At 37.4% G+C, this 27,919-nt stretch overlaps 14 protein-coding genes across 14 annotated transcripts; 8 read left to right on the forward strand and 6 right to left on the reverse strand.

Annotated features, from left to right (window-relative positions):
• Window positions 1-526: 526 nt before the first annotated feature.
• NAB3 (Nab3p) lies at window positions 527-2,812 on the forward strand (the record flags this gene model as incomplete). Its single annotated transcript, XM_022821034.1, has 1 exon — window positions 527-2,812. The coding sequence occupies one exon, from the start codon at window positions 527-529 to the stop codon at window positions 2,810-2,812; it is 2,286 nt and encodes a 761-aa protein (XP_022677437.1).
• Window positions 2,813-3,275: 463 nt separating this feature from the next.
• KLMA_60365 (uncharacterized protein) lies at window positions 3,276-5,168 on the forward strand (the record flags this gene model as incomplete). The annotated part of the gene is made up of 1 exon (XM_022821035.1): window positions 3,276-5,168. The coding sequence occupies one exon, from the start codon at window positions 3,276-3,278 to the stop codon at window positions 5,166-5,168; it is 1,893 nt and encodes a 630-aa protein (XP_022677438.1).
• Window positions 5,169-5,562: 394 nt separating this feature from the next.
• KLMA_60366 (MINDY family deubiquitinase) lies at window positions 5,563-6,597 on the forward strand (the record flags this gene model as incomplete). The annotated part of the gene is made up of 1 exon (XM_022821036.1): window positions 5,563-6,597. The coding sequence occupies one exon, from the start codon at window positions 5,563-5,565 to the stop codon at window positions 6,595-6,597; it is 1,035 nt and encodes a 344-aa protein (XP_022677439.1).
• Window positions 6,598-7,185: 588 nt separating this feature from the next.
• Window positions 7,186-8,169, forward strand: KLMA_60367 (uncharacterized protein; the record flags this gene model as incomplete). Its single annotated transcript, XM_022821037.1, has 1 exon — window positions 7,186-8,169. The coding sequence occupies one exon, from the start codon at window positions 7,186-7,188 to the stop codon at window positions 8,167-8,169; it is 984 nt and encodes a 327-aa protein (XP_022677440.1).
• Window positions 8,170-8,599: 430 nt separating this feature from the next.
• Window positions 8,600-9,034, forward strand: KLMA_60368 (uncharacterized protein; the record flags this gene model as incomplete). The annotated part of the gene is made up of 1 exon (XM_022821038.1): window positions 8,600-9,034. The coding sequence occupies one exon, from the start codon at window positions 8,600-8,602 to the stop codon at window positions 9,032-9,034; it is 435 nt and encodes a 144-aa protein (XP_022677441.1).
• A 21-nt stretch (window positions 9,035-9,055) lies between these two features.
• RSA1 (Rsa1p) lies at window positions 9,056-10,123 on the reverse strand (the record flags this gene model as incomplete). The annotated part of the gene is made up of 1 exon (XM_022821039.1): window positions 9,056-10,123. The coding sequence occupies one exon, from the start codon at window positions 10,121-10,123 to the stop codon at window positions 9,056-9,058; it is 1,068 nt and encodes a 355-aa protein (XP_022677442.1).
• A 616-nt stretch (window positions 10,124-10,739) lies between these two features.
• On the forward strand, window positions 10,740-11,108 carry MPC1 (pyruvate transporter MPC1; the record flags this gene model as incomplete). The annotated part of the gene is made up of 1 exon (XM_022821041.1): window positions 10,740-11,108. One exon carries the CDS (start codon window positions 10,740-10,742, stop codon window positions 11,106-11,108), a length of 369 nt encoding a protein of 122 aa, XP_022677443.1.
• Window positions 11,109-11,382: 274 nt separating this feature from the next.
• On the reverse strand, window positions 11,383-13,074 carry DDC1 (Ddc1p; the record flags this gene model as incomplete). Its single annotated transcript, XM_022821042.1, has 1 exon — window positions 11,383-13,074. The coding sequence occupies one exon, from the start codon at window positions 13,072-13,074 to the stop codon at window positions 11,383-11,385; it is 1,692 nt and encodes a 563-aa protein (XP_022677444.1).
• Window positions 13,075-13,302: 228 nt separating this feature from the next.
• Window positions 13,303-16,011, reverse strand: APL5 (Apl5p; the record flags this gene model as incomplete). Its single annotated transcript, XM_022821043.1, has 1 exon — window positions 13,303-16,011. One exon carries the CDS (start codon window positions 16,009-16,011, stop codon window positions 13,303-13,305), a length of 2,709 nt encoding a protein of 902 aa, XP_022677445.1.
• Window positions 16,012-16,319: 308 nt separating this feature from the next.
• On the forward strand, window positions 16,320-16,853 carry KXD1 (Kxd1p; the record flags this gene model as incomplete). Its single annotated transcript, XM_022821044.1, has 1 exon — window positions 16,320-16,853. One exon carries the CDS (start codon window positions 16,320-16,322, stop codon window positions 16,851-16,853), a length of 534 nt encoding a protein of 177 aa, XP_022677446.1.
• Window positions 16,854-16,949: 96 nt separating this feature from the next.
• On the reverse strand, window positions 16,950-17,750 carry OXR1 (Oxr1p; the record flags this gene model as incomplete). Its single annotated transcript, XM_022821045.1, has 1 exon — window positions 16,950-17,750. The coding sequence occupies one exon, from the start codon at window positions 17,748-17,750 to the stop codon at window positions 16,950-16,952; it is 801 nt and encodes a 266-aa protein (XP_022677447.1).
• Window positions 17,751-18,113: 363 nt separating this feature from the next.
• On the reverse strand, window positions 18,114-19,853 carry KLMA_60375 (fatty acid desaturase; the record flags this gene model as incomplete). The annotated part of the gene is made up of 1 exon (XM_022821046.1): window positions 18,114-19,853. The coding sequence occupies one exon, from the start codon at window positions 19,851-19,853 to the stop codon at window positions 18,114-18,116; it is 1,740 nt and encodes a 579-aa protein (XP_022677448.1).
• Window positions 19,854-20,485: 632 nt separating this feature from the next.
• Window positions 20,486-24,139, forward strand: SWI1 (Swi1p; the record flags this gene model as incomplete). The annotated part of the gene is made up of 1 exon (XM_022821047.1): window positions 20,486-24,139. The coding sequence occupies one exon, from the start codon at window positions 20,486-20,488 to the stop codon at window positions 24,137-24,139; it is 3,654 nt and encodes a 1,217-aa protein (XP_022677449.1).
• A 183-nt stretch (window positions 24,140-24,322) lies between these two features.
• Window positions 24,323-27,496, reverse strand: RAD1 (ssDNA endodeoxyribonuclease RAD1; the record flags this gene model as incomplete). Its single annotated transcript, XM_022821048.1, has 1 exon — window positions 24,323-27,496. One exon carries the CDS (start codon window positions 27,494-27,496, stop codon window positions 24,323-24,325), a length of 3,174 nt encoding a protein of 1,057 aa, XP_022677450.1.
• Window positions 27,497-27,919: the final 423 nt, after the last annotated feature.

Genomic DNA, 27,919 nt, shown 5'->3' on the forward strand with positions numbered 1-27,919 from the left:
TAACATCTCATTGTCTATTATGTGCATATATTATTATACACACATATAGAAGCGACATGAATGCCGAGAAAAGAGCATTGATGTTACCCGGGTTTATGTTGAAGCCCTTTAGCGATTTTTTTTGTTTGCTGGATTCTACAATTGAATACATTCTGGCTACCTAACTTGAAATGAAGAGAATACATAAAAAATAATTAAGTGAATAGAATAGATTGCTAATACACTAAACACTTTTATTAGAGGTGAAATCAGAAAAAAAAGATTGCTTTCAACTCCTTTAGGTTATCTGGAATATAATACGAACAATTAGCATCTTTCTCTTTTCAATATAGCAGATTGGCCAAGCCGAGTTTCTCTTATTCGCTCAATAAGCTGACTAGCACAAATACAAAATAACAGGAGAGTTTTCTTCTTTCTTGGCTTTCTTTTCTTTCTCCTATCAATATAAGCTTAAGTGGAAAGAGTATCCTATTATTACGTTGGAAATCGTCTAGTTTCTCTTAAACCCAACTTGCAAATTGTACAAATGTCTGCTGAAGCTGTACATAATGTGGCTGATGAGCCTGTTCAAGAAGAACAAATCGTTCATAACAACAATGCACCTGAATCTGAATCTGCTTTGGCAGTAGATGGTGTACAACAACCGGAAGAACAACCAGGATTGGTTGGAGAAGAAGCAACTGCCTCTTGTACTTCTGGAAAAGCAGAAGAAGATGTAAGTAGCTCTGAAAAGGAAGCTGCTGCCGAATCCCATGGCGACACAGATGCTATGGAAGAGCAGTCACAGGAAGCCGCACTTGTCGAACAAAAGGAAAATACAGAGCCTCAAGATCAAGAAGTTTCTCATGAAGAAGTTTCTCAGCAAAAAGAGCAACAAGAGCAGCAAGATCAACAAGAACAACAAGAGCAGCAAGAACAACAAGAACAACAAGAACAACAAGAACAACAAGAACAACAAGAACAACAAGAACAAACAGAGCAATCCTCAGAAGGATCTGAGAATGAAAATTCTACTACTTCTGCTGACTCGAAATCCAATGAGAACACGTTAAATGAGGAGGACCATGCCGTCGATAAACAGACAAATGAGTCTGAAACCGGATCAAATCCGATCGATGAGAACCTTGTTGAAAAGCAATGTAAACTCATTAATGAATCAGGTATCCTACAAAGCCCTACATTCAAAAATGTATCTGAGGAAGAAAAGGTATCTGCCATAATTGCTCTTTTGAACACTGATCCCCAAACAGCAATGCCAAATGCGTTACCACTTGCCCCAGAAAAACCTTCAGAGGCTCAATCCGATTCTAAAAACAAAAAACGGAGATTCCCTCGTCCAGATATGTCTCAACCAATGTCAGCTGAAGAAAGGGCTAGATATGCAGAGTATTTGAATGGAGAAACCAAAATCACTGAAATTCAATCTTTCCCTCCTAAATCCAGATTGTTCATCGGGAATTTACCACTGAAGAATGTGAAGAAGGAAGACCTCTTCCGTATTTTCTCTAGATACGGTCATATCTTCCAAATTAATATTAAAAATGCTTTTGGGTTTATACAATATGATAACCCTACTTCCGTCTTGGATGCTATAGAATGTGAATCTGAGGAGCTAAATTTCGGCAAGAAACTAATTCTAGAGGTTTCAAGTTCGAATGCTAGACCTCAATTTGATCATGGAGATCACGGCTCTAACACGAGTTCAACTTACGCTACTTCAAGTAAGAGAATATATGATAACGATGATAATGAGGATGATGACATGTACAGTGATAATCATTACAAAAAATCTAAGAAGCGCACCCCTCAATGTTTGATATACGTTAAAAAGGCTGCCGATCGTACATATGCATACAGCGTTTTTACTAACATCAGCAAAAAGACTGGGTTAGAAACCGATATGGTGATACTAAAGCCTAGAATGGAACTAAGAAAGCTCGTTAATGATGCTGCGTATGATGGTGTGTGGGGTGTCGTTCTTGTGAATAAGAACAAAAATGTTGACGTTCAAACTTTCTATCTAGGCCCTTCAGGTGAAACAAAATCTGATGAGTATGTGTCTGTTTCCATGGATGAGGCCGTGTCTATTTTTAATAATATCAAAGCCACTAGAATGGGTCCCCCATCAATTTCACCAGTTATGAGTGCACAACCATATGGAATGCCACCTCATCAAGGCGTTATGCCCCAACAACCTTACAATTACATGCCACCACAACAGCACTATCCTGGTAACATGCCAATGATGCCTCAACAACAAATGTATGGAAATATGCCTCCTGCTTCGAATTATGGTATTCCTCCACAAATGCAGCAACATAGTTATCAAGGCTATCCTCAGCAATCACAGATGATGCCTCCACAACAAGGGGGGCTCGATCAAAATCAATTACTTGCAGCATTGCAAAATCTCCCTCCTAATATCGTATCGAACTTGCTACAATTAGCTCAACAGCCAAATCAACAGCAACAACAACAAGCGTTGGGCGTGATTCAACAAATCCAAGCGGGAATACCACTTCAACAACAGCAACAGCAACAGCTACAACAGCCTCAGCTGCAACAACACCCACAACAACAACAACAACCTCAGCAACAGCAACAACCTCCCCAAAACCATCAACAACAGCAACAACCACAACAACAGCAACAACAACAGTCGTACGGCAACTACATGATGCCGCAAGGAATCAATTCACAGGAAAAGCGTGCTTCTGATCAAGCTGGTTCTCAACAACAAGCTCAAACGCAAGCGCAGAACAATAATAACGTTCAATCCCTCTTAGACTCTCTTGCAAAACTACAAAAATAAACACACTCTCTTTGTATACTACCTTCATTCTTTCTGCTCTACATATCTTGCATACATCATCACATCTTATAATTTCTCAATACTCCTCTCTCTGAGAGTATGATATAGCTTGCGAAAAAGAGCTAGCCTGTAAGTTATCAAATGAGTGCCTCAGCACTACTCCCTTTCAAGTTGTTTTCCTTATCCATCACTGGCGCAGAGGATCCTGTAACTTCGTTTTTTTTTTTTTTTTTTTTTTTTTTTGGGTCTGCTTGAATCATGCCTATGTTCAGTTCAGTATTTTTAACCATTGTGTGTGGCTGCTTTCTGTCTAAATTTGGCCAGCAGGTGTCAACAAGAAAATATATAAAATCGGGGTGTTAATATGTGAACATGGGTATAGGCGTTGGTAAAGCAGAATAATATATATGTTTCACTTGCCCATAATTGGCAGGGGTCAAGAGGTAAGATCCATAAAATTGATATGAGATCTGAATTTTTCTCTACCTTGAAAAGTCAGCCTAATGACATACTCACTAAGCTGCTAGTAGCGGGGATACTCATCAATGCATGCTACTTTTATTACTTAACATTTCCATTGAAAAAGACTGAGTTGAAGCCATTGCTAGTTTCTAATTCTTATGGAGGCAGTGGAGTGCCCGAATTGGAAGAGTCATTGACTCCGGAGAATTTTAGAGAATATGTACGACCTCTTGACAAATATAACAGCAGTGCCATCTTCAATACCATCAATGACGCGATGAAACAAAAAAATTGCGATATTCATTCTGTAGGTGTATCTTTTATTCCAGCTGTAATTCCACAAGGTACTCTGTTGTATCATGCGGGGAAGGGAGAAGTTCCGTCAAGTTTTGAATGGGTGGCATTTGATCATGAGTTTAGTTTAATATTTGGATCTAGAGCTCAGCCAAGAGGAAGGGAAAGCTTAAATAACAGTTACCATCGAGTAAAAAAGGATGAAGTACCAGTAAAGAAGACTAGAAATAGAAGAAACAGAAGAACCTGGTCGTTGGCTTCGTTGATGACATTTCAGACAACCAGAGACTTGAATAAAGTTATCTATATAGACGGTGGGAGTGCTGCGAAGACAACTACAGGTGAATTGGACACTCAAGAGCTGTGGTCGAATGTAGTAGGAGGACCCGCAAATAAGAACGATACTTTTTATAGAATTCCAGAAAGAATATACGCCAGACAAATATGTGAATGGGGGAAACCACTTGGTTTAGACGGGTTCATTCGTGTTGAACTTGGTTTTGAGATGGTAGTTTGTGACTTTACCAACGGTTTGAAACTAGTTAGCAATACTACAATTATTGGGAATGATCAAACAGCTGGATTACCGCCTGCTGTTCCTCTAACCAAAGAGAACGGATGGCCTATTAATGAAAATGGTGAGCTCATTGAAGATGAATTGACAGAAGAGCAGCAGAAAATATTGGATCAAGAAGACGTATACCACAAATATTTGACTAATGCAAATGTGGGAGGTAGGTACGACCATGTGAGAGCAGGAAATTTCCATGACTCAGGTGAAAGGAGGGTCAAATTAGACTTCAGATATATGGTGACAGGGATAAATAGAACATGGCTGGACCCAAACACAAATGCAAGAAGACTTGTATCGGACTCAGTACCAGAATCAGTTCATACTGATCTTGTCAATGAGCTAAAACAGTCATTATCAATGGAATCAGGGTTCAACGCGGCTCTGTCTAATGACTGGCAAAATATTGTTAGGGAAATTATAGGTAAATTCTCACCAATGCTACAAAACATACGCGATTCGATCAATAAAAACTACGGTTCTCCAGAAGAAAGAGCTACCAATGCATCTTTTTATTATATTAACTTCATTAAGAGATTCCAAGATGTTAATACAACTTTGGAGCAAAATAAAGAACTAGCAGTATACCAATACTCAGCTCCAGTATTGCCGTTAAAAACGGATTCAGACTTCCTAATTTTCTCCGCTGTTGTCAATGTGGTGAGAGAAGTAGTAGATGCGATATTTGATATACATGCTGAATTAAACCCTCTGGTCTTATCGTACTTGAAGGAGGAAACGCACAAGAATGCTCAACAAGCTATACGGAGTGTCGATTCATCAATTAGAGAATTAATACAATATCTTCAATGGGTAGAGCTGAACTACAGATGCGAAGAGAACTGTGGAACAGGTGGCGTGTGCTACACTCCATCATGGGGACCCAGCGCATTCGGTTGGGTAACTCCAAACGATAAAGATAGTCCAAACTTTGGCTTGAAATGGCAAGACAGTATCAATCGTTACGAAATTGATAAAAACCAGAAATGTGTAAACCTTGATACTATGTTATCTGCAAAATGGAACTAAATGCCACCCGCAATATTCTTTTCACCAAATATATATACATATTTTACATACCCTAGATGTCACTCACTTGACTAAGCGATAGTCGTTTGTTTACCTTAAGTCCCCAGTATTATTATATCCGGAACGTTTTTTTTTTGAAACTATTACCCGCACTTATGTAATTGGCGAGCTCTTTTTTTTTTTTAAAAAACTGTCACCTTAAGAAACGATTACAGTTTTGGCTTCACATACCCGAAAGAAAGGAGAGCCCAAATAATAATTTGAAATTTGTAGATTCGAGACTTCAATTGGCTGCTTCTTGCTCACAAAGAACAAGCCTCGTCCTTTCTATAACAAATTGTGTGCTCGCAACCTCCGGAATACCGTCTATAACTAGAGAACCCTTTTTTTGAATATGGAATTTGAGACAAAAACAATTAAGGTTGATGGGCTTACCAGAAACATACTAGTACAAAATGAGAACGGACCATGTGCATTGGTAGCGTTGACGAATGTGTTGGTGTTATCACCTCAGCACAAGATTGATGCTGAAGAATTGATCCACTTAATAAATTCCAATAGAAAAGTGACGTTGCAAGATTTGATAACGACGTTGGCTAACATTGGTGTTATGATGGATAACGGACAATCTGAGGACGTTAATGAGCTCTTGCAGCTCTTACCACAACTACACACAGGGCTCAATGTCAACCCTGCTTTCAATGGTACATTCCATGATGACCAAGCGTTGGCATTATTCAGGCTTTTCCAAGTACCTTTGGTACATGGTTGGATTGTAGATCCATCCCAAAACCAACAGCAGTACCAGAGTGTCTCTCATTACTCTTATGATGATGCACAAAATGTTCTAGTACAAGCTTATGACATCCAAAAAAATGGTACTCAAGTTGAAAATGCGGACCAGATCTTACAAGATGCTCAATATTTGAAGTCGTTTTTGGCAAGAAGTGCAACTCAGTTGACAGAGTATGGTATCCAACATTTGCACCAACTGCTCCAAGAAAACTCTTACTCTGTTTTCTTCCGTAATGACCACTTCTCTACCATGCGTAAGAAGAACAATGAATTATACATCTTGGTGACAGATTTAGGGTTCAAAAATGCCTCAAATATTGTATGGCAGTCACTCAAGACTGTAAAGGGAAACCACGATTCATTCTTTACATCAGAATTCCTCCCAACTTCTATCGATAACATCACCAGCACTGACCCTGATTCCAATGCAAATGCAAATGCAAACGAAGGTGAGACTGACTTGACTGATGAGCAGCTTGCTCGCATCCTTCAAGAGGAAGAAGACGCAAGAGCCGTTAGAGACCTGTCTTCTCGCCAAGAAAGAAGAGCCGAGAGTGCCCCAACGACATCATCCAAAAAGTCAAAAGATAGAAAGCTGAGACTGAAGAAGAAAATGAAGTGCACAATATTGTAAACTAAGCCAAGGCAAGGCTTCCAAAATAAATAATCGAAAGACACAAACGCTTGAAACGAAATTAGAAAAAAAAAAAACTCAATAATCGATCTATTTAAACCAGGCTCCTTTTCCCACTCCTAATTATGTCGTACTTTTCGACATCCTTTCACTGGATGTAATATAATAAAAAATGAACTAACACTTCCCACGGTTAATATTCTCAAGTGAGCCAAACGCCCCCTGTGTAGATACGTATTCTTCTGCGTAGCAATCTAAATGAAAGTGTTTCCTCTATAAAAAAAAAAAAAACTGATACTTGGACAGTGCTCCTGCTCTACAATTGTGTTTCTGTTCGATAATCTGACATTATCCCTTCTCTCATTCCTTTGTCATACTCATGAAGGGTTCGATATTTTTTTTTAAAAAAGTATAGTAGTAGATTTTGAAAATCCTTTAAAACAAGGAGTTTTAAGGGAATTAAACTTTAAAACTTTTTGTTGAAAGACTTAGGCGCCTTTTCAATTTGGTGGAACCACAAGCTTGATAAACTCGAGATAGCTGTATTATCATCTCTACACTTCTCTCTGATAATTCTTTTTATATTTGATGGATTTCTCGGTCAATATGGTGTTTCACAATCGAAGGATTCTTGAACTTAGGGGATCTGAAGGATTAGAAACGATAATAGGGAAGGGGAGGCCAACAGGTTCTAATTTACTCTTTGAAGATGACGATTTATTTGAACAACATGCAAAACTTGTTGTTAAAAGACTCTTTCCGGCTGATGCTGATACCTCTGTACCACCAAATTTTGATTCTTTCCGGGTTTATGTAGAGTCATTAGGTGATGCTGACCGTATTGTAGATCTAGAATCTGCAGATTGTAACAAGGATGCAAGGATCATTGATTTAAAAGACGGTGACCGCTTTGGTTTAATGAGGTTGAATGAGCCTGTTGTTGAGGGTCAACAACGGCCTGCCAAACTTAAGCTTTTGTTAAATCTTGACATGGGCTCTGAGCCGGATTTGTATAGATTAACATTGACTGACGTGACCTACGAGAGTTCTCCTTGTGCATCGAGATCCAGCAACTTTCTGGACTCTTTCGTCAAGGAAGAGACAGAAGAATCAGATATGGATGCTGATATGATGGATCAAAAGATGGCTGATTGGAACCAGGACACGCAAATGCACCCCTTGGATCCCGATGATATCGATGATGTTGGTGTCGAACCAACTGCACCTAATGTCGTCATTGTTGATCCGCCTGTTGAAAACAATTTCGGATCGTTTTTGCATAAAATTGAATCGTATGTGCCACCTAAGGACTACGTAGTGCTTTTGGATAGTGATGAGGATGACTGTACTAGCATTACAAAATCCAAACCCACAGAAAAGAGGTACAGAAAAAACAGACTAAGAACTTCGAAATTTAAAGTGCATAAAAGTGTTACAATCAGGGATGATGTACCTTTAAAGAACGACAAGAAAAAGAAGTTTGATATTTACAGTGGTTCATTGGGTTTTGTGATAGGTTCGCTTGGAACATTGGGCATTTTAACTGCGGTTGCTAATATGGTTGAGCCATAAATAACGTCTTTCCTTCATAGAAACAACAAATGTGATATGAACCGTATCATCATTTAAACTGCCTTCCGGTAAGGGCTTGACAAAGGGTTCTTTTTTTATTATTATTTATATATATAAATATATATATATATATTTCTTAGGTATTTGGTATATACACGTGAATAAGCATTGGTGTGATTGTTTATTAAAGCATCATTTCATCTTTTTGTCATTTTCCTTTGACTTTGTTGGTCTTTTATATCTGAAACATATCTAAAACATGAAAACTGACATGTAAAAGTGGTGTGGAGGAACATATATATATATATACGTCTACAATACACAAATGCAAAAAGTTAAGGAACCCATTCCGGTTTGTATACATAATATACTATACTTTGGCAGTGATATATAATTTTTATTTGAAATCTGCCAAATTCTCCATGGAACAATGGATTCTTTCTACCAGGATTTGGAAGAAAGAGATGATGACAAAACAGTGATACCGCAAGCATCTACACCAAAGGAAGATCGAATTGATATCTCCGAAAAGGATCTTGAGATAGATTATCTCAAGGATAAGGTTTCAGCGGATAGAGGAGGCCGGTCTGTATCAGGTACGATAACCAAAGTAAAGAAAAGGAATAATAGGAAGAAAAAGAAGAAGAAAAAGGAAAAAAGAAGTACAAGCAAAAGACACAGAGAGTACAAATACGATCGCCTTCTTCATGACCAATATATTACCCAAAATGAGACACCCCTTATTGGACAGCAAAGTGAACGGAATCCAAATGATAACACAAGGATTTTTTTTCCAGGATTATTACTTGGAACCTTTCTGGGATCGATGGTGACAAAATTTTTCCTTGAGACCACATCGCTGTAGTTTGAACTTCATTGTGAAGGATCAACCCTCAGTCGTGGGTCGTTTCTTCCTATTTTGGTTGTAATTGTAGTTATTGTTATTGTTATTGTTATGTCCACGACCATTTGCCTGATGATCATACCTGCCATGGAACCGTTTATTATTATCATTTCTTCTCTCCTTATTTCCGAACAACACTCCTTTCTCTTCCTCTGTAAGCTCGTATTTCAAGTAATTAGCATCTCCCAGTTCTTTAATGAAGTCTAAGATCTTGCTGTTTTCTTCCTTTAAGATCCTTTGATGAAGTCCGATGGTCAAACTAGGTTTTGGATGGAATCTTTTAACCTGGTTCTGGATGTTCTGAATGAAATTACGCTCTTTTTTCGATTCTTGTAGCGTATTGCTATGTAACTCTTCTTCTTTAATGTTGAATTTTTGTCTGTATGTCTCTTTGTTGTTGGAAATCTTGATAAGCCACATCTTCCTCCTTTCTTCCTTCCATTTGGCAATATCATCGTCTGTTTTAAGTACTATGGAAGTTCCAGGAATGCATATCGCTTTATCTTCGGTTTTTGCTGCTCCGTCAATAATTTTCGGCTCATCTTCCTGTTCTTCCTCATTGGTATCCTCGGTTTCATCCACATAATTTTTCGTCGGTGATTCTGCTTGGTCCCCATGAGCTGAAATACCTTCAACTTCATCTATACAAATAGATTTTTCCTCTGGATCACTGTTTCGCGTCAATTTCGGTTCACCCAGTTGCTCTTGCTCTTGCTCTTGCTGTTGTTGTTGTGCTTCCTTCTCTTCTTCTCCTTCATCGTCATCGTCATCGTCGTCATCATCATCATCATCGTAATTGATTTTACTGGACTTTGTTACGTCTACGTACACTGGCGGAGCCACAGGCTGTCCTTGATTGTAGCCAAACCACATCTGTGGGTATGTAGGTTGCGGTGGCAAGAACTGCGGTTGCGTCCCATAAGAATAGCCCATTCCTGGAGGCATATACGGAACGTTTGGGGTCTGGTTTGCATAGTATCCAATGTTTCCATAATTCCCGACCCCCGAATCATTAAGAGGCCGCTTCACCCCTCTGTATTGTTCCTTCATCTCGAACGTACATTCGATTCCCTAATATTTATACCACAAGAATCCAACTTGTCAACCCTCCTTACCAACGTTTGAATGTAATTTACAACTCTTTATTATTTATTGTTCAAAGGCATCCCATCATCTCTATGCCTACATTATGGATGCGATGAGATGCGATGCGATGAGTAGAACGAAAAAGAAACTTTCTATGCGTAAGAAAAACAGTTTTATGCTCCCTTTGGAAAGATACTGCTGCTGCTTCAAGAACGTGATAATCACGTGATAATGTAAAAAAAAGAGAGAAAGAGAGACCCATTCTGAAACTCAAGAGTCTCTTCCCTGCTGGTCACATCTGTTGGAGAGCTCAGCATTAGCGCTATGTTACATGCTTCTGTTACAGTTTCACAGCTTTGTCTTTTCCCCGCAACTACGTAATATTTTCTACCAACGGCTTTACCAGCGAAAAAAGCTAAAAGTTGGTGAAATTTCATGACATTATTAACATATATAAAAAACCTAGAAATAATAGAGGAGTATTGAATGGTTGGAAAGAGGTTCGCGAGAATTGAGGAAGTATACCATTGGAAGGTACATCGGATCGGAAACCAAGTCACACTAAAAAAATACTTCAGCAATGTCTCAACCGGCACAAAGGGCAGCTACACAATCTTTGATTTCTAAATATATTAACAAGGAGACTTTGAAATATGTCTTCACTACACACTTCTGGGGCCCAGTTTCCAACTTTGGTATTCCAATAGCAGCTATCTATGACTTGAAGAAGGACCCTGAGATGATTTCTGGCCCTATGACTGGTGCTTTGGTGATTTACTCTGCTGTGTTCATGAGGTATGCGCTAGCTGTTCAGCCAAAGAACTTTTTGTTGTTCGGTTGTCATGTTGTTAACGAGGCCGCTCAGCTTGGTCAAGCTTACAGATACTTGGATTATCACCATCTTGGTTTGTTGAACAAGAAGTCTGATGCTGAGACCAAGACTGCCTAGATTTTATAGCATACGTTGTGGAAGCTCCCTGTATACAAACGAACATATTCAATAAACAATTGCAAACAAACAAAAAAATAATTGATGAAATTATAAGCTATGCGAAGAATGCACTGTGCTCCACCACCGATAGAGGTCCGCATTTGAGAGTACGGGGAGTGCTACCGATATTAGTTATGTATCATATCTATATTTACTGAAGGTGTTAGGGTATTTTTTTTCTCCCCCAATTGAAAATATTTGATAGACAGCAGAGCTAAGTAACATGTATTATTTAGTCGTCAAACAAGCCTTTGGGTTGATCTACTTGGGTAGGACCCATTTCTTCGTTCTCCAGTTCCAGTGCGTCTTCTGTTTGTTTTCTTGGTTCTTCAAGAGCCTGTCTCTTAAGACCTGCTAGATATGCCGCTTTGTCTATCTGTTTTATGTAAGAGCCCTTTCTCTCAGCAATATCCTTATCATAGGTTCCAGCCCACTCTACTGTGGTTCGCATTCTCTTCGCGGGTTCACTTTGGTGGGTATTGCTGGTAGATTCCGATGATTGAGACTCTGTGTTTGAGTCCGGTTCCGGTGTTTTCTGCTGGTTACTCCATCGCTTGAATTTAAATTTTTTCTCGTGCCCCTCAGCTTCATCCTCGGCTTCATCATCATTGTCCAAATCCTGTACAAATAGTGATCTCTTCGCATGCGGGTATATTGGCTGTCTAGTCAATGGCTTATTTAGCTTTTCTAGTTTCACTAGATTATCTTTTTTTATTGGGGAAATATGTTTCTCCGGCGATACGCTAGTATGTGTAGGGGTAGGCGTTTCTTGTGGCGTTGAATCTTCCACTCTTCCATCCGTGTCAGTTACCTGAACTAACTCTAATATCACACCATCCTTGATGATTTCAAATAAGATTGGATCTCCTGGTTGACAAAACCAAATGCGAATCATATCGTTAGTTTTCCAACAATTCAATCCGTTCAGGAATATTTTGAAATCTCGTAGTTTGAACGTGATGCTCTTCTTCAAGTTAGATGACCTACTAGATGGTCGGCTTCCATTTTCTTTGTTCTCAATAGAGAATATGCAGTAATGCTCAAGATCATGGGCACTACACGTATTTGTTACAGTAACCGCTTGTTTCAAGTATCCTTCGCTTTTCATATTATAAATAGCTTTTGTAAATCCTATAATGTTCAAAGAATTACGGGTGAGCTCTAACTTAATCTCTTCTATAACATTTGACATGATGGACTCAACAAAGTTCTTAAGAATTGATTGATCAAAACTAAGAAAGTTTATTTCATCACTTATGGTCAATGGCGTATTTTTAACTGTAGTTACAATATTATGCTCATTTGCAATACCCTTATTAAACATATCTTCCTGTAGTTCATTTTGAAGAGTCTTGAAATATTCCATTAAACGCGGATCCACAGATTTGGTCTCTTTAGAATTATTGTAAACCGAAAGAAACTTCTGCTTGTACTTCAAACTCAATATGATCTGGATACTCTCCAATGGATCAAAAATAACTTGATATTCCTTATTAAGCAAAGAATTGGTTCTCATCTTGAGTATCAACTTATTTGCTAACGATTCAGAACATCCATCTGAGTTATCAATTGATAAAACATATTCTTTAATCTGATCTTCTTGTTTCAAAGACAATAATGAGAGGTATTTCCCGTTAATCTTGAAACTGTATATTGTGTGTAATTGATCACTACAATCATAGATTTGCTGTACTCCTGCCTCTCCAAATACAATCTTTTTAGGGTCAAAGAAAAATTCTGTGAAGAAGTCTTTGGGAAATCTTACCTTCGCCATCGTTGTATCTGTATTATTCATTGAAGATAATATTATCCCATTTTTGGTAATTGTGACAAAAACATCCACGTTAATTTGCGAGAGTGTACTCAATGATTTCCCCCATATTAGCTGATTATTATTATCATTGATTGTTGCTTTAAAAGACATCTGTAACGTGCTTTCTTTGTCCTTTTGTTATAGTTGTCATGAGAAATATACTGGGTTTATGTATCTTCGCGGTTTACTCAAGTTTTTTATTACAAGAACTTTTCATATCGACCTTACAACAACAAATAATAAAACTGGAGTAAAAAATAACAAACTTGGTAAAATTTAAGGGTACTAACATACACTGTATTATGTTTATGTAAAAATATTATATTTTTATTTTCTATACTATGCTGGTATATCATCTTTCTTCTTCTTCTTCTTCGTCTTCTTCTTCTCACTCTTTTCTTTTGAATCTTTAGACTTACTCTTCTTCTTCTTCTTTTTAATAACAACGATCTCTTCTTGCTCATTCTCAGCCGAGACTACAGACGAGTTCAATTGTTGCTTGGAAAGTTTTTTTCTTAGCTGTTCTAGCTCTTCTTGATCGATCGTATATTCGTCATTGTCAGTATGATCATTTGGTTTGTTGAAATCGAATGACTTCAATTTATTAGATGTTGAGAGTCTGATGGCATTTGGATTCTGGTGAGTGTTTGACTTTTTGATATCATCATTATTATCAAATTGTGGTGCGACTACAATATCCGAAAGAACTTGTACTGAAGGTAATTTGCTTGTCTGTTTTTTCTTGCTGGAAATTTTGATTATTGGATCTTTCAATTTTTCTTGAGATTCTTCTTTATCACTTAAATCAATAAGTTTCGTATCTGATGGGGAGTCAATTTCATTATCGTTAAGATAAAATGGATTGTCTAGCTGTTCTTGTCTTCTACGTTCTTTCAATTCAGCTAACTCTTCCTCTGTAATTGAATTAGCATCCAGTGATGATAAAGATTCGTTTTCATCATTTTCAAAGTGATCATCTTCTTTGAACGTATGTATGCTTTCCTCATCGCTAAAGAGATCTTTTCCATTATCATAGTTATCTTCTTCCTTTAAAAGTTCGTCAAGTTCCTCTGATGTTAGATATGGTGTTGTCAAGTCTACAGTTAGCGATTTAACCAATTGGTGTTGTTGACCTAATAAGAGGGGGCCCAACTCATAATGATTGAAAAGACTTGGTAAAACGTCTGTAATCAATAAAGGTAGGTTATCGTTATCTTCATTTTCTAGTGCGTCCTCGCAAAGTTTTAGTATTTCATAAAACTCCACACTTCTTTCCTGAATATCAAAATTAGTAGAAGTGTAATTATTTTCCAAGAATTTTATAATTTCGGCTAGAACCTCTGATATCTTTGGCTTGGGGGTTGATTCACTGTTCGCAAATGTAGTAAATAGTTTTACCAAAGCTGGAATTAAAATTTGTGTGACATTATCAGAGTAAGTGTGAGCCTCAGCTTTCGATAAAAGTAAATGTATTAGTGTATCGCAATTGTCAATAAGTTCAGAATATTCCCCAAAGCACCAGATTATCTCTCTTAAGAGATCTGGAAGTTTCATGACAATGTCATCATTTGTCAACAATTCTGTCAACTTCTCTAAAGTTTCATCTCTCATGCTTGGAACTTTGACCATGATATTTCTAAAGTTTTCACCTAAAAGTGCCGAGAGTTCGCTATCGTTTAGATCTTGAGAAACAACACTTAAATCTGTTAAGATTTTCAAATACCAGGCGAAATCACCACAAATGTTTTCATAATTGTTTATGCAACAAATTGAAATTATGGTTTTAGCAACTTTAATCTTATAATCAATTGGAATATCAATCTGAATACCTTGATCATTAACTTGAACAGTATCAATATCTACGAACTGTTTTATGAGCATTTTTACCATATTGTGGAGGTTTTTAGTAGATGCAATATTTGGGCAAAGTTCTAATGCTTTAGTTCTTATTGAAATATCAACGTCTTTTAGCAATTTGATCACTAGTGCATCATAAGGAACAATAAACTCGTAGTTAATTTTACCAATGTGATAAAATAACACACAGCTGATATACCTGAGATTTGGGTCTGAACACAAGATGGATGGATCCAAGTGCTTCATACACCTTTCTGCTGTATCATAATCATCAGCTTCTAACATCTGTCCTTTAACTATGCAATTTATCGATTCGTATATCACTGATATCGCGGTGGTTTTTTCCATCAATTCTAACACTTTAGGTAAAATCTTATAACGAAGTTTAGGTTCAACCTTGGACAAGTTGGTGAAAAGCTTCAAGAGCCTAATTATGATCCAATTGTTATCGATTTGGATAAGAAGTTCATAAAATAACGGTGAAAATTGAATGAAAGGATATGGATTATGCTTCGCCAATTCACATATGACACTGACAGTTGCTGAAACAACAGAAGTGTCCTCATCCTCCAAACGTGAAATGAACTTCTCCAACCCATCCCTTAAAGACTCTGGGTATTGAAGGAACACTTTGAATAATGCAGCTATCGCTTTCTTTCTAATATAAGGTTTCCCACTGTTCAACATGAGAAACAAATCGTCACAGATATCTCTAGCTAAGTCAGGTGTGACAATCATCGAAAGGCCGCTTAAAGCAACTCCCATTTTTACTGTTTCATTACTCAAGTCGTATTTCAAATCCTTCTTCAAAAGATTAGTTGCAAGCATTAGAATGTCTGTATCTTTATAGAAGCTTTGAGATGCTGCTAAGTATCCAACACGTTTTTGTTGGAATTTGTTGCTGCTCATAACCTCTAAAATATGGAAGTTTGCCCATGACATATCAAATCCGTACATTTCAAGGTATGTTAGTTTTAAAACTGCATTCGACTTGATGTTGAAATCTGGCGACTTAACTTCTTCACGGCATTCTACAATTTCATGGTTCAAAAATTCTTGAAGCTGTTCTGGTGTTTCGTTGTTGGAACGTATACCCTTTATTAGATCCTTTAACGATTTTTCGAAGAAGATTCCAAACGGTCTGAGCCGTTTTTTTACATCTTCCGCAGATGTTGTATAAACTCCACTCATATCGCAGAAGAGTTACCAACACTGACTGATTATTTATCTTTCAATCGTCAATGGCTCTCTTTGTACACAGTTTAAAATGTTTTTTGTTATTAAACAACATCGAATAGTATGAATTTTAATTATGATCATTATTATTTCATTGTAACTTTTCAGTTTTTTGATATTCCATATTTAAGGTCCCATATATTATATGTTCAAAACGTGAAAAGAACAACAATGCATAGAGAAATGATAAGTTAATGCTCTAGTAAAGACTTAATCACAACAACTCTGCCATCCTTTTTAGAATTTCCATACATTTATACTCAATGGAGGAAAGTAGGTCATGTACCCCTAGTGTTGATAGCCGTAATTATGCAATTCCAGAGGGAGATTATGTGTCAAGTGACTCTCATAGCGAAGTATCTGAATCTGAATCCGATCAATCGTCGCACGTAGATAGTGAAGATTCATTGCTTCCGACTGAGTCTAGTGGGACACTGTGGATGAATCAGATTCAAGAGACCCCTATGTTTGATTCTAGCAAGTTTTTGTTCGAATCATTAAACAATACAATCAACAGCATTGACTTTTCTGAGTCGTTAGCTACGCAAGCAAAAACATCTGCATTGATCAATTCAAAGAGTCGGGAATTGAAAAGCCTAATGAAGCAATTACAAGAACGTTTACAGTACTATACTGACAGATTCAAGCGAGGAGCTGCAGTTTCGAGCGAATTAAAGGTAAATTTACAAATGCTATCGAAGCGTATTGCCACTCTTGATGCACTTATATCAAAACAATTTCCAATTGAATATAATCAATCTAGGGATAAAATAATAGAGAGAAGGTTAGATGATTGAAATCCTGTTAATTTATATCATGAAAATTAAACTATAGAATAGAAATAGAAAGTAAAGGGGGGTACATATATATCATCATAATTACAGTCGTTGCGATCATCGTCCAACACGCCATACCTCTAATCCAATGATATGAAACTTAGAACCTTCCCTACTTAACACATCATTTCCGAATGTAAGACTAGGTGACGTAACACCTTTAAACAATCCGTCGTCTATCCACAGTCCGTAATGTCCATCACCCGCACCCATGGATAGGAATTTACTGGTACAATAAATTGAAAACTCGTTTATGCCTGTATAGGGGAATCCGCGTAACTGCCAATTGTGCAGTTTATTTCCAGACGCTTCTACTTTCTCGTTACCATGGAGTTGCAAGTCCGGCACTTTCTCTAATTTCCATAGGAAACATTCCCCATTTCCGTAGTACCTTCGACTGTCCGTTGGATGGAAAGGTTCATTAGCATATCCACCAAATATTCCACCCTTTTTGTCTCTTATTACTAAAATATAACCAACTCTTGCATTTGTATTTGTATCATATTTTATATTATCATATAATGAGTGCAAAGACGCACCATGTTGCTCGAGACTGTAGAGTAATGTCCACTCTGTGTATAACTGAATTCTCGTTGGCATTAGCTGTCGCAATTCTTCGCACATCTCCTTCGTGAGTAGCTTATTCTTTGTCTTGGCAGAATATCCTAACAATTCCACTTCAGGCAATTTATCTTCATCTTCCAGGCTTGCATGTTGTGAGAATGATTCATTCTCCATGAAGCTATCATCATTTCTTTTACCCTTATAAGTGTTCCTCATCGAGTCCTTATCGCTATCAAATGAAGCGTTCCCTAAACTCTTGCCCCAGCTGTGTAGTCTACTTCTAAAACCATCCATTTCTGTGATCACTGATACTTTGGTCTCGGCAAGGCGGGCTTTTCTCCACTTATAGAACTATTCGTCCAACATATTTTTTGTGGGGGATTAATGTTCTTTATTTTAAGGCTTTTATTCTTAAATAGCATCATGAGCTAGTCGTTCATAAACTGTTGAAACAGAAATATTTGTCCACGTGATAAAATAAATAGCCGGCTTTCCCCTTTAAATAATATGAACCAAGAAGTGCTATGATGCATTATAGAGATTCATTTTATGGTAGTATGCAATTGGATGAAAGTCTTGAACAGATTTTCCATAGTCTATAGGTAAGTATATATGCATTTAATAAATAATATAGTGGAATAGTAGATTTGGTCAAAGTTATTCTTGTTTTCTTATTGAACTAACATTCTCCGCAAGAGTTGGCTTGGACTTTTCAATACTGTTTTTTGTTGCAGTTGCTTCTTTGTTCATTGTTTTAGCGCATTCGAGCATTGTGTGCGCTTGTTGTGCTAATTGCTGGAGGTGAGAAATCACAATCTCATTACCAGCACTAAATCCGTAAATAGAGTATTTGATGCCCACTTTCTCGCAGAATTTGATCGTTAACGGTTGAGCATCTCTTAGGTTATGTCTTGGAAGTCTTGGGAACAGGTGGTGAATAACTTGAAATTGTAAACCACCATGGAAAAAGTCTAGCCATCTAGGACAATCGACGTCCATAGACGTTCTCAGTTGTCTCATTGGGAAGGATTCTGTCACTCCAAGATCAGAAGTTGACATGGCAAAATGTGATAGAGTAATTTGAACATGGACAATCATCGTAGCGACATGAGAGATCAAAATGTATTTTACTCTTTCTGATATTGTTGGTAATTGCCTGTAGCATACTAGGTAAAAGAACCAATAGTTGAAGAAAATTAAACCACATAATTCAAAATATCTAAACCAAGCAGCTTTACCCTTACGAGGCCCTTGTCCAAGGAGGACGTGAACCCAGCTTAAGCGGTATAGATTAAATCTTCCAAAACATAGGATAGGGTAGTACATGTAATGTTGAATTGGAATCAGTTTCTTTGCAAAACCGTCAAACCAAAGGAACTTCTCGTAATAAGTTGAGTAGACATTGTGAAATAATCTTGTACTGACTGCAAAAAAAGGTAGATGTTGAATATCCGGATCATGGACTGGATCATTAGTTACCAAGTGATGGACGTTATGATTCCTTTTCCACCAACCCAAAGATAAGCCACCGACAAACGAGGCGATTAGCATACCGATAATATTGTCGATCTGATAGTTGTGAGTGATAGATATATGACCTGCATCATGGGCAATAAATACCAGTTGTTGCCATCCAAACCCTAATGACAGAGCAGAAGCTACGTACCATTTCTTGCTCAAGAGGTAAAATGCAAATCCAAATAATGTACTGATTCTCAGGAATTCCTTCAAGTAACGAGAGTATTTGCACTGATATAAACCCATATCTGTAATCTCCTCGTGCAACTTCCGATACTCCTCTGCAATATAATTTTGCGTTTCCACGTCAAGTGCAGGGAAGCTTTCTAGATCATTTTGCACACGTTCATTGTCAAAATTTTCAGAAACTACTGCGGGATCTACTACAACCTTCTTTTCGTACGCTTCCTTTAGATCAAGCGAGGGAATGACACCTTGCGGTATCTTTGGATAAAGCTTGTATTCAGTCTCACCGGCCATTTTTCCCGTGGATAGAGACTTCGTGTATTCATCACTCTTATCGACTTTTTTCCATGTGGTCGAAAGCACGGACTCATCGGCTTCTGTATCCTCATATGAAGGCGAATCTTGGTCTAGTAGTCTATAAGTACCTCCCTGAATTGGCGGTACCATATTCTCCCATTTGTAGTCAATTTTTCCCACTCTCCACAATTTAAATGTTGCCGTCGTTTCATCATCATGATACGCCCTCATCTCATCTGTCGCATCACGACCAATCATATGATAAATTGCTTTGTCTCCACCTGGATGAAACTGGACCCATTTGTCTAAATTCAAGACAAGGTTTTCGAATATGACAATGGACTGCCCTCGCGCAATCCGATCTTCGATCTGACGTCGAGTTAAAATCTTGCTCATCACAAGAGCGCTTCAGAAATAATGACAGACTGTTTCGAGGAACGCTCGAATATAAAATTTATTTTGATCCTCTTTCAAATAAATAAACAGAATACCAGCTGTTTGTAGAACACAATTTACAAGTCTCAATGGCTTTTATTATGAGATATCCTTCCTTTTTTATCTTCTTATTCGTATTCACAGTCTATATATATAGCCTCTTTTATAAATAAAGTTCTTGTGCATCTAGAAGTGCATGTAGCCGATATATCTTTCTCTTTCAGCCACGCTTCGAATCTAACGTTTTTACCGGAAAAAAAAAAAAAAAAAAAAAAAAAAAAAAAAAAAAAAATTCAATACTAAGAAGAAAACGTCTGGGTGGAAGACACAATCACGTGACTACGGTTTCAAAAACAAAAACGAGAAAATTAGATTTTACGGTTACCCGGATGTTGAAAGTATTCACGTGACTCTTTATGACTGCACGAAAATTAAAAAAAAAAAAAAATTAAAGACCGCCGCTGCGAATATCAAAACAAACTAAACAAATAGAATAGTTGAACAGAAACTGTAACTGTTACGGAGGGCTAGTTCAAGTGTAAAGGTGTTCGAAGCGAATAAAATCACATCCTAGCGCAAATAAAGTGATTGCGATGGACGATCAGTTTTTGTTTCCGGACGAAAGCGATCCATTGAACACTGGCAGCGGCCAGATGTTTGGCCAAGGAGTTTCGAATGGCGATGAGTACCTTTCGTTCTTAGATGGTAACCAATTACAGGATAAAAATGGCGTTTCGGGAGTTGCAGGAGTTCCAGATCAAACTTTTATCGGACCAGGCATGGATGCTGGCAATATGCGTTCAGAGTCCGCTTCTGGCTTAGAAGAAGCTAATACCGGAGTAACTCCGCAAGCCATTTTAGCAAGAAATTCATTTTCGAACATTGACTCACCGCCTATGAAGAATGGTGCTGCTTCTATTTCACCACAGTCTATGTTTTCTCCTGCTGGTAGAGCAGCTTCATTGAATGGTGGTAATGCAGGCCTCGCGCAGTCGCCTGGTACCACATCTCTACAGCAAATGTTATCTCAACGCGGTACTCCACATAATATAGCCGGGGGATCACCACAACTTGTCGAGGAACAATTGGCACAAAGCAACAGGCAGAACTCGCAATATATGGACAGGGCCGCAATAATTGCCGCCCATCAACAAAGACAGCAGCAGCAGCAACAACAACAGCAACAACAGCAGCAACAACAGCAAAGACTTCAAATGTTACAGCAACAACAGGCCTATAATCAGTTACAACAACAAAAATTGAGACAGCAGCAGGCTCAAGCTCAGGCAGAAGCTCAGGCTCGTGCTCAGGCTCAGGCTCAGGCCCGTGCACAGGCAGAAGCACAAGCCCGTGTTCAAGCTCAAGCTCAGGCAGAAGCACAGGCCCGCGCCCAAGCACAAGCACAAGCTCAGGCCCGTGCTCAAGCTCAAGCAGAAGCCCAGGCCCGTGCTCAAGCTCAAGCCCGTGCTCAGGCAGAGGCTCAAGCGCGTGCTCAAGCACAGGCACAGGCTCAGGCAGAAGCACAGGCTCGTGCCCAAGCTCAAATGAGAATGCAACAACAATCGCCTCAAGCATCTAATCAGCCACCAATCCAAAATCAAAACAATAACCAGAAAAACGTACTACAGAACCTTGATCCTGCCATACAACGGAAAGTTGGCCAAGAACTAAATACCAAGCAGTTTGAGCTCTTCCGGAAGTCTTTCATGGAGCACTGCAGAAGGAAAAACTTGTCTGCTGATATCGCCCATATGATTAATGGTGTCCAAGTTAATCTCTTTATTTTATACATGTATGTTCAAAAACTTAACGGTGGAGAGAATGTTACCAAAGCCCAACAGTGGGGAATGCTAGCACAAAGAATGAATATTCCTGGTCCCAATGGAGGTGAAGAGTTGGCCAAAACCTATTACAGGTTCCTACTACCTTACGAAAAGTATCTAATGACACCCGAAGGTATCAAAGAGACTCAAACAAACCGGATCATGCTACAGCAATTGTTGCAAGATATAATACGAAATATCAGATCAAGCTCTGAGCAGTTTCAGCCCCCAAATCAAAATCAAACTTTTATTCAGGGCCAGAATGTGATACAACCTCATATGCAAATGCAAATGAAACAACAGCAAGTTCCAAAGGCTCAAACAAAGAATAAACCGGTTATTCCTAAACAACCAAAGCCAAAAGCTCCAAGAAAACCAAGAGTGAAAAAGAAGACTAAGAAGGAATTGGAGCAAGAGAGAAAGCAAATGGAGGCATTGCAGAGACAACAACAACTTGAAGCAGAACAACAAATGCAACAGCAAAAACTCCGCTTCGAAAAACAACTAAAACAACAACAGGAATTAATATTAAAACGCCGTAAAGAACAAATCAAACAACTTCCGAAAGTTTACAAAAGAACAATGGCCAGACATTACACGCCATCACAAAGGCCAATTACTACCCAGAATGGATACGATATATCAAAGATATCCGAACTGGGAGAAATGATTCATAACTTTAAACCAATTTTTTTGTTTGCTCCTGAATTTGGTGTCGTGAATGTAAACGCATTAGCAATGCAATTACAAAGCGCAAATAACTCGGAGGTAAATACAGCTTTGAATTCTCTTCTAGTTATCAGTTCGGATAATACTCTTTCTATTCCCATCAATAGGTGTAGAGAGCTACTTGATAATCTCTGTATATTGGCATGTCAGCTACTGAATAAGCTTCTCAAAAAGGATTATTCTAGGATTTCCAGCTCGTATGCAAACTATGGTGAAAGTAATTCACTTTTAACACCACCCACTCACCCCTTTGATGCCGACTCTCGTATAAATCAAATCTTCAATGAGAATGTTAAGAACTTCTCTCAGGAGAGTTCTGAGGAAACAGTTACTGTTGATTCTTTAACTGGTATTGACTACTCCCAACTACCAATTACACCAGCAGATCCAAGTATTGAACTGGATTCAAAGTTGTCTAACTATTCCATTCCAGAAAGGGTGGAGAAAGACATTGATAACGATGAAAATTATACTGATTATCTTCCCGATTTATTGAGAGAAGAGAAGCTAACTGACATATCGAAAATCAACCTTGTTTCCTACACAGAATCTTTAATAAGGGTTAGAGACGAAGTTTCCACTATATTCAGCAAATGTCACGAATCAGGTGCTGAGAATCCACATTTGTTAATTGTTGATCAATTAAGCTCTATTTCTATGATCATAAGAAACCTCTCTTTTAATGAACAAAACTCTGAGGTTTTGGCAAATAATCCATATATGGAAAAATATATTTCTGATATGCTATGGATGATCTTTATACATAAGGATGAGTTTATTTTCGAAAGACGGGTCCTCAATTTCAAGAAGGATATTATATTTGTTCTTACAAACATTGCTCACATGCTGAAGATAGAATCAACTGTAACATGCTTTTTCATTATTCTTTTAGCATTCAGTTTTGCCGATCCAAAGGACCACTTAGAAAATAACAGTGTGTTCACATATCCTGAATATGCAATTGATGTTGAAAAGTATCAAACATATGGCGTAGACGTTTTGGCTAAAGCATTTTCGTTAGGTTACCCAAACAGATCACACTTCAGATCGGTTTTAACTGGGGTATTCACAGAAGAAAATGACGATGATGATATATGTCAACACTTACTTCAGCTATATAATGGTGAGGAAAAATTCAAAATTTTCAATGACACTTTTTCATTTATTATGTCAACAATTCCATTCCAGCAGATTAATCGACTACCTAATCTCATAGAGAGTTCTCTGCCATCAATTTCACAAGCATTGACAGTAGCAGTAGCTATCGTTAAATTTATTGACAAAAAAGACGATCATTGTAACTTTGTGGACTACAATCTCCCATGCAAGTGGTTAACATCTACGGAAAATATAGGTACTAATCTTCGTAGAATTAGTGAGGTTCTTGCAAATATTGCTACCCAGAATAGCAATCTACGGGAGATAAAAGACATCTTGAGCTTAATAAGTGGTTCTGCGATTCAGCTTCTCAGAATGTTGCTTGAAAAAAGTTTGGAAATCGCATCTCTATCGGATGACTCTAATTGTGAAAGAAAGAGAACAATCGAGGAGCTTTCCAAAGTTCCTAATTTGCTTGCCAATGATAATGCAGCCATAACTATCATAATGAATCCAAGTACAAATGTCTTTATGTCTTCAGAAATGAAGTCGTTCTACCATGTTTGTAAAAATATATATTCTGAACTTGCATCATAAATGCGATCATTATATACCAAGTTGTAACACTTTCAATAATACTTTTATTTCAAAACTTGATTAATATTATATGTTTTTTATTAGTTCGTTTTAAGATTCTACAGATATGTTATCACAGTCCAGTTCTTTTGAGAGTTGAGCGTACAAATTAGTTAAAAAAGTCCACATATGATTATAAGCATCTCAGGAACTGATATCATCATCTTCGTCAGATAATACAGAATCAAGAATTTCTTGTTGGTTGATAAATGTGTGAATTCTCTCACATAAATCCGAATCAGAAAGTATATTTTGAAGATCTTCTATATTCGAAACAGCCAAATCTTTGTATCTTTTAAACCTTTTCTTTATATTATAATAGTCAATATTGGAAAGACCCGGGATAGACAATAACATTTTAAACTTTGTATTAGAGTCAGCCAAAGCCTTATTTTTTTCTTTCGTTTTTCTAGTGGCCCCATATTCTACACATTTTATCGGATCTGGTTGTTCCCTATTCGCTTTGAGATCCAAAAATATGTTAACCGTTTGGAGAGGAGAGGATGACCAGATAATCTTTAATGAAGGATATTTCATAACAAGATGAGACAATTCTCTTTGAATTTCCTCCTTCATTAACTTACCGCTAATTGGGTGTACGGTAGATGAGGTGGTAGTATTGTAAACTCCTCTTTCTGTAAATGGTTCTAAAGAAAATGATTGTGAATCATCAAACTCAATCAATAGCGTCGGATACTTGTAGTATTTCGATAAACTCTTTATTTGTTTGTCAAGCCTTCCATTTTTAAAACTTCCTATGAGATCTGCGATGGATTTTCTTTCAATACATATATCTGGAGTAATGACATAATCACCTATTGTAAGCATACATGGCACTACCCTAACGCCATAACGGTATAACAAACCTGGTAGAGCGGCTCTAAATTCACGCATGTCTACCACTACAACATCATGAGTCATAGGGTTTAGGAAATCTTGCCCACCAGCAATTCTACTGCTTTTCATCCTGTTTAGTTGCATTTTTCTATGAGCCAAATTCTTGAACCTAGAAAGATCTTCATCTGTATCAAAGTGTTGAGCCATCGATGAATGTTCTCTAATAAGCTTTGTGAAGGCTTCCTTTTCACGCTTTATAGAACTTAAATGCTTTTGTTCTTCAACACTGTCTCCATAATACATAAAGTAAACTTTGGGCGAATTATGCCTGTATATGGCTTTGTAAACTTCTAACTTACGGATAAAGGCAAGGTTTGGTTCATATATTATGATGTACGAAGGGGAGTTTTCATATAAGATCTGTTCATCAGACGTCGCACTAAATGTTTCGATTATTATTTTTGAATCATTGTCGATGTACGAATAATCAACTTTTCTTCTTTCCCAAACCTCTTCCCAGTTCTGCATGACGTTTATATCATCATACGAGACATCCTTAAGTTTTTCTTCGATTACTGAAATTTCATCCTGGGAATCAAAGTCCTCTTTTACCATAGTTTCATCATTTGGAGTATCGACATTTACTAATGATTTTTCTCGTTCCTCGTTGATTCTTTCAGAAGTTATTGCCGCATTTATATCTTCTCCTGGACCAACTTGGGCACTCTTTAGCTTTTCTACAGCGGCAACATATGATGCACCTCTAGTTCTTCTCCTTTTTGTATTGATTTCTTGCTTGTGGAAAGCTCGTGATACGTTAATCTCAGTTCCATTTTGAATTTTATCATTTTCCTCCATGATATCTGATGACGTATTCTTCATCATGTCCATCCTTTTCATATACATGTCTAATTTATCTAGCATGATTTTTTTGAACCCTTTATCTTTATGTTTCATATAACGTACAACTTGTCTGAGCTGATTACTAGTTCTATCATCATTGCACAATATTAAAACTGGGCCTTGACTTCCCGCTGGATATTTTAAGGATTCATGTTCTATATCTTCTAAGAGAGCGCAGAGTTGTTCCCATTTAGGAAGTGGTTCTAGATTGTATTCACCATCATATATGACTCTTTTCTTAGCAAATGATATAACAAGCTGTGATTCATCTGCAAGTAGCCATGGTGATTCGGAATATTTTCTTGTAACTGAAGGTTTATTAGCATCCAAAATTAGTTGAATCAATTCATAGAAATCTAAGGCATCATAACTAATCAATGAATTGAGAAGCATTTTTAAAGTAGAAATATCTTTTACTAATTGTTTTGACTCATAAGATATTCTATGCCATTTGGGTGATAAAGTTCCGTTAATAATTCGGAGAAAATTTGAGTCTAAAGCATTTTCGAAGGACCAATACTCGGTTGCAAGTTCTGGATTCTTACGAGTTAGCTCTTCAATACATTTTTTCAAACATTCATACAAACCAAATTGGATTTTAGACATTGAATCCGTCAATGTTACTCTAATTTCTACAACTTTGGTACCTGATGTTGTATTGAGGCAAGAAGAAATATCTGCATGGAAACGTGGCCATAAGAGAGCCTTTTTCAATAATAGGTCCTTCATTTTCTTGGATAAGGGAGAGAAATCGGAAACCATTGACTCAGCTGAATCTGTCACAGCTTTAATAAACCCCCATTTGTTTGAATTTCTATAGATCTCGACGATAAATGCTTCAGTAGACAAAGAATTCAGTTTCTCTGCATGCAAAATAAGTAGACCTGTGATATTCTTCGGGTGCACAATACCAGATAGTAAGTCTACAATAAGAATCCGAGAAGTCACAGATATTATTCCCCCATGCTGGTATCTTTTGGACCTCTGGTCCACAGTAAATGAATCACTGGAAATAATGGTGAAGGGACGGTCTCCAGGTTTTCCTTGTTCATCATCTTCATTACACGACCATTGTAGTTCCATTAGCTCTTCTGAAATAATAGCTTCGTCCTCTGAAGTTGCATTCAAAAGCAAAACTAATGATCTCTTATCTTGTCCATTTATTCGTGTTGGTGTACACAAAGTGTAGAGTAAATTAGTAACAATTAGCAAAACACTTAATCCTTTACCAATAACAAGCAAAGCATTTTCTGAGACTAGCATATTCTCTAGAATAAGATGTTGGAATGGAAGTGGAAGTGAAACTTGTACATCTACGGGTCGTATCTCCTCTATGTTTGGCTTGAGAGTTCCTGTCTTTGGATCAACGGGAACCAAAGGGTACAACACCTTTTCTTCGTTGTTTTTATCAGTATCAATAGCATCACCATTATTTATTACTTCATTTCCTGAACTTTTTTCCTCCGATTCTCTTATAATACCCTCCGAAGTATTTTCGGACTCTTCATTTCTACTCAAGTTGCTAAGCTCTATTACCAAGTCCTCATCTTCAGATTCATCTCTCAAAAAAAGAGACATTTTAGCAAATTCAATATTAAAAACAGTTTAGTACTATATTAAAATGATCCATATGTTGATTGAAGAAAAACCTCTCACTTTATAAGCCTCAGAGGCACACTCTATTGCACTATTCGTCCTTTTTTACTAGTTAATTACCTTAATTCTTGAAGCTATACTTATTTTGTTTACATTTTCTATGTCAAAGCTTCAAGTAAGTAATGTCTTGGAGCATCAAATTTTAATTATAATAAAAAAAGACAATGAAAACTTAAATATGCTTTTATAAGACAATGATTTTTTGAGAAAAGAGTGTAAGTGGTAACGATTAATGAACTTCTTTTAATAACCATTGGATTACTAGTAAACGTTAAGACGGTATCTTCAACATACTTCTGGATATTTATTTCTATTCTCTTGACTAACTGTGGGTGACTTTAATGG

This window comes from Kluyveromyces marxianus, chromosome 6 (assembly GCF_001417885.1).
Source record: "Kluyveromyces marxianus DMKU3-1042 DNA, complete genome, chromosome 6".
Lineage (NCBI taxonomy): Eukaryota > Fungi > Ascomycota > Saccharomycetes > Saccharomycetales > Saccharomycetaceae > Kluyveromyces > Kluyveromyces marxianus.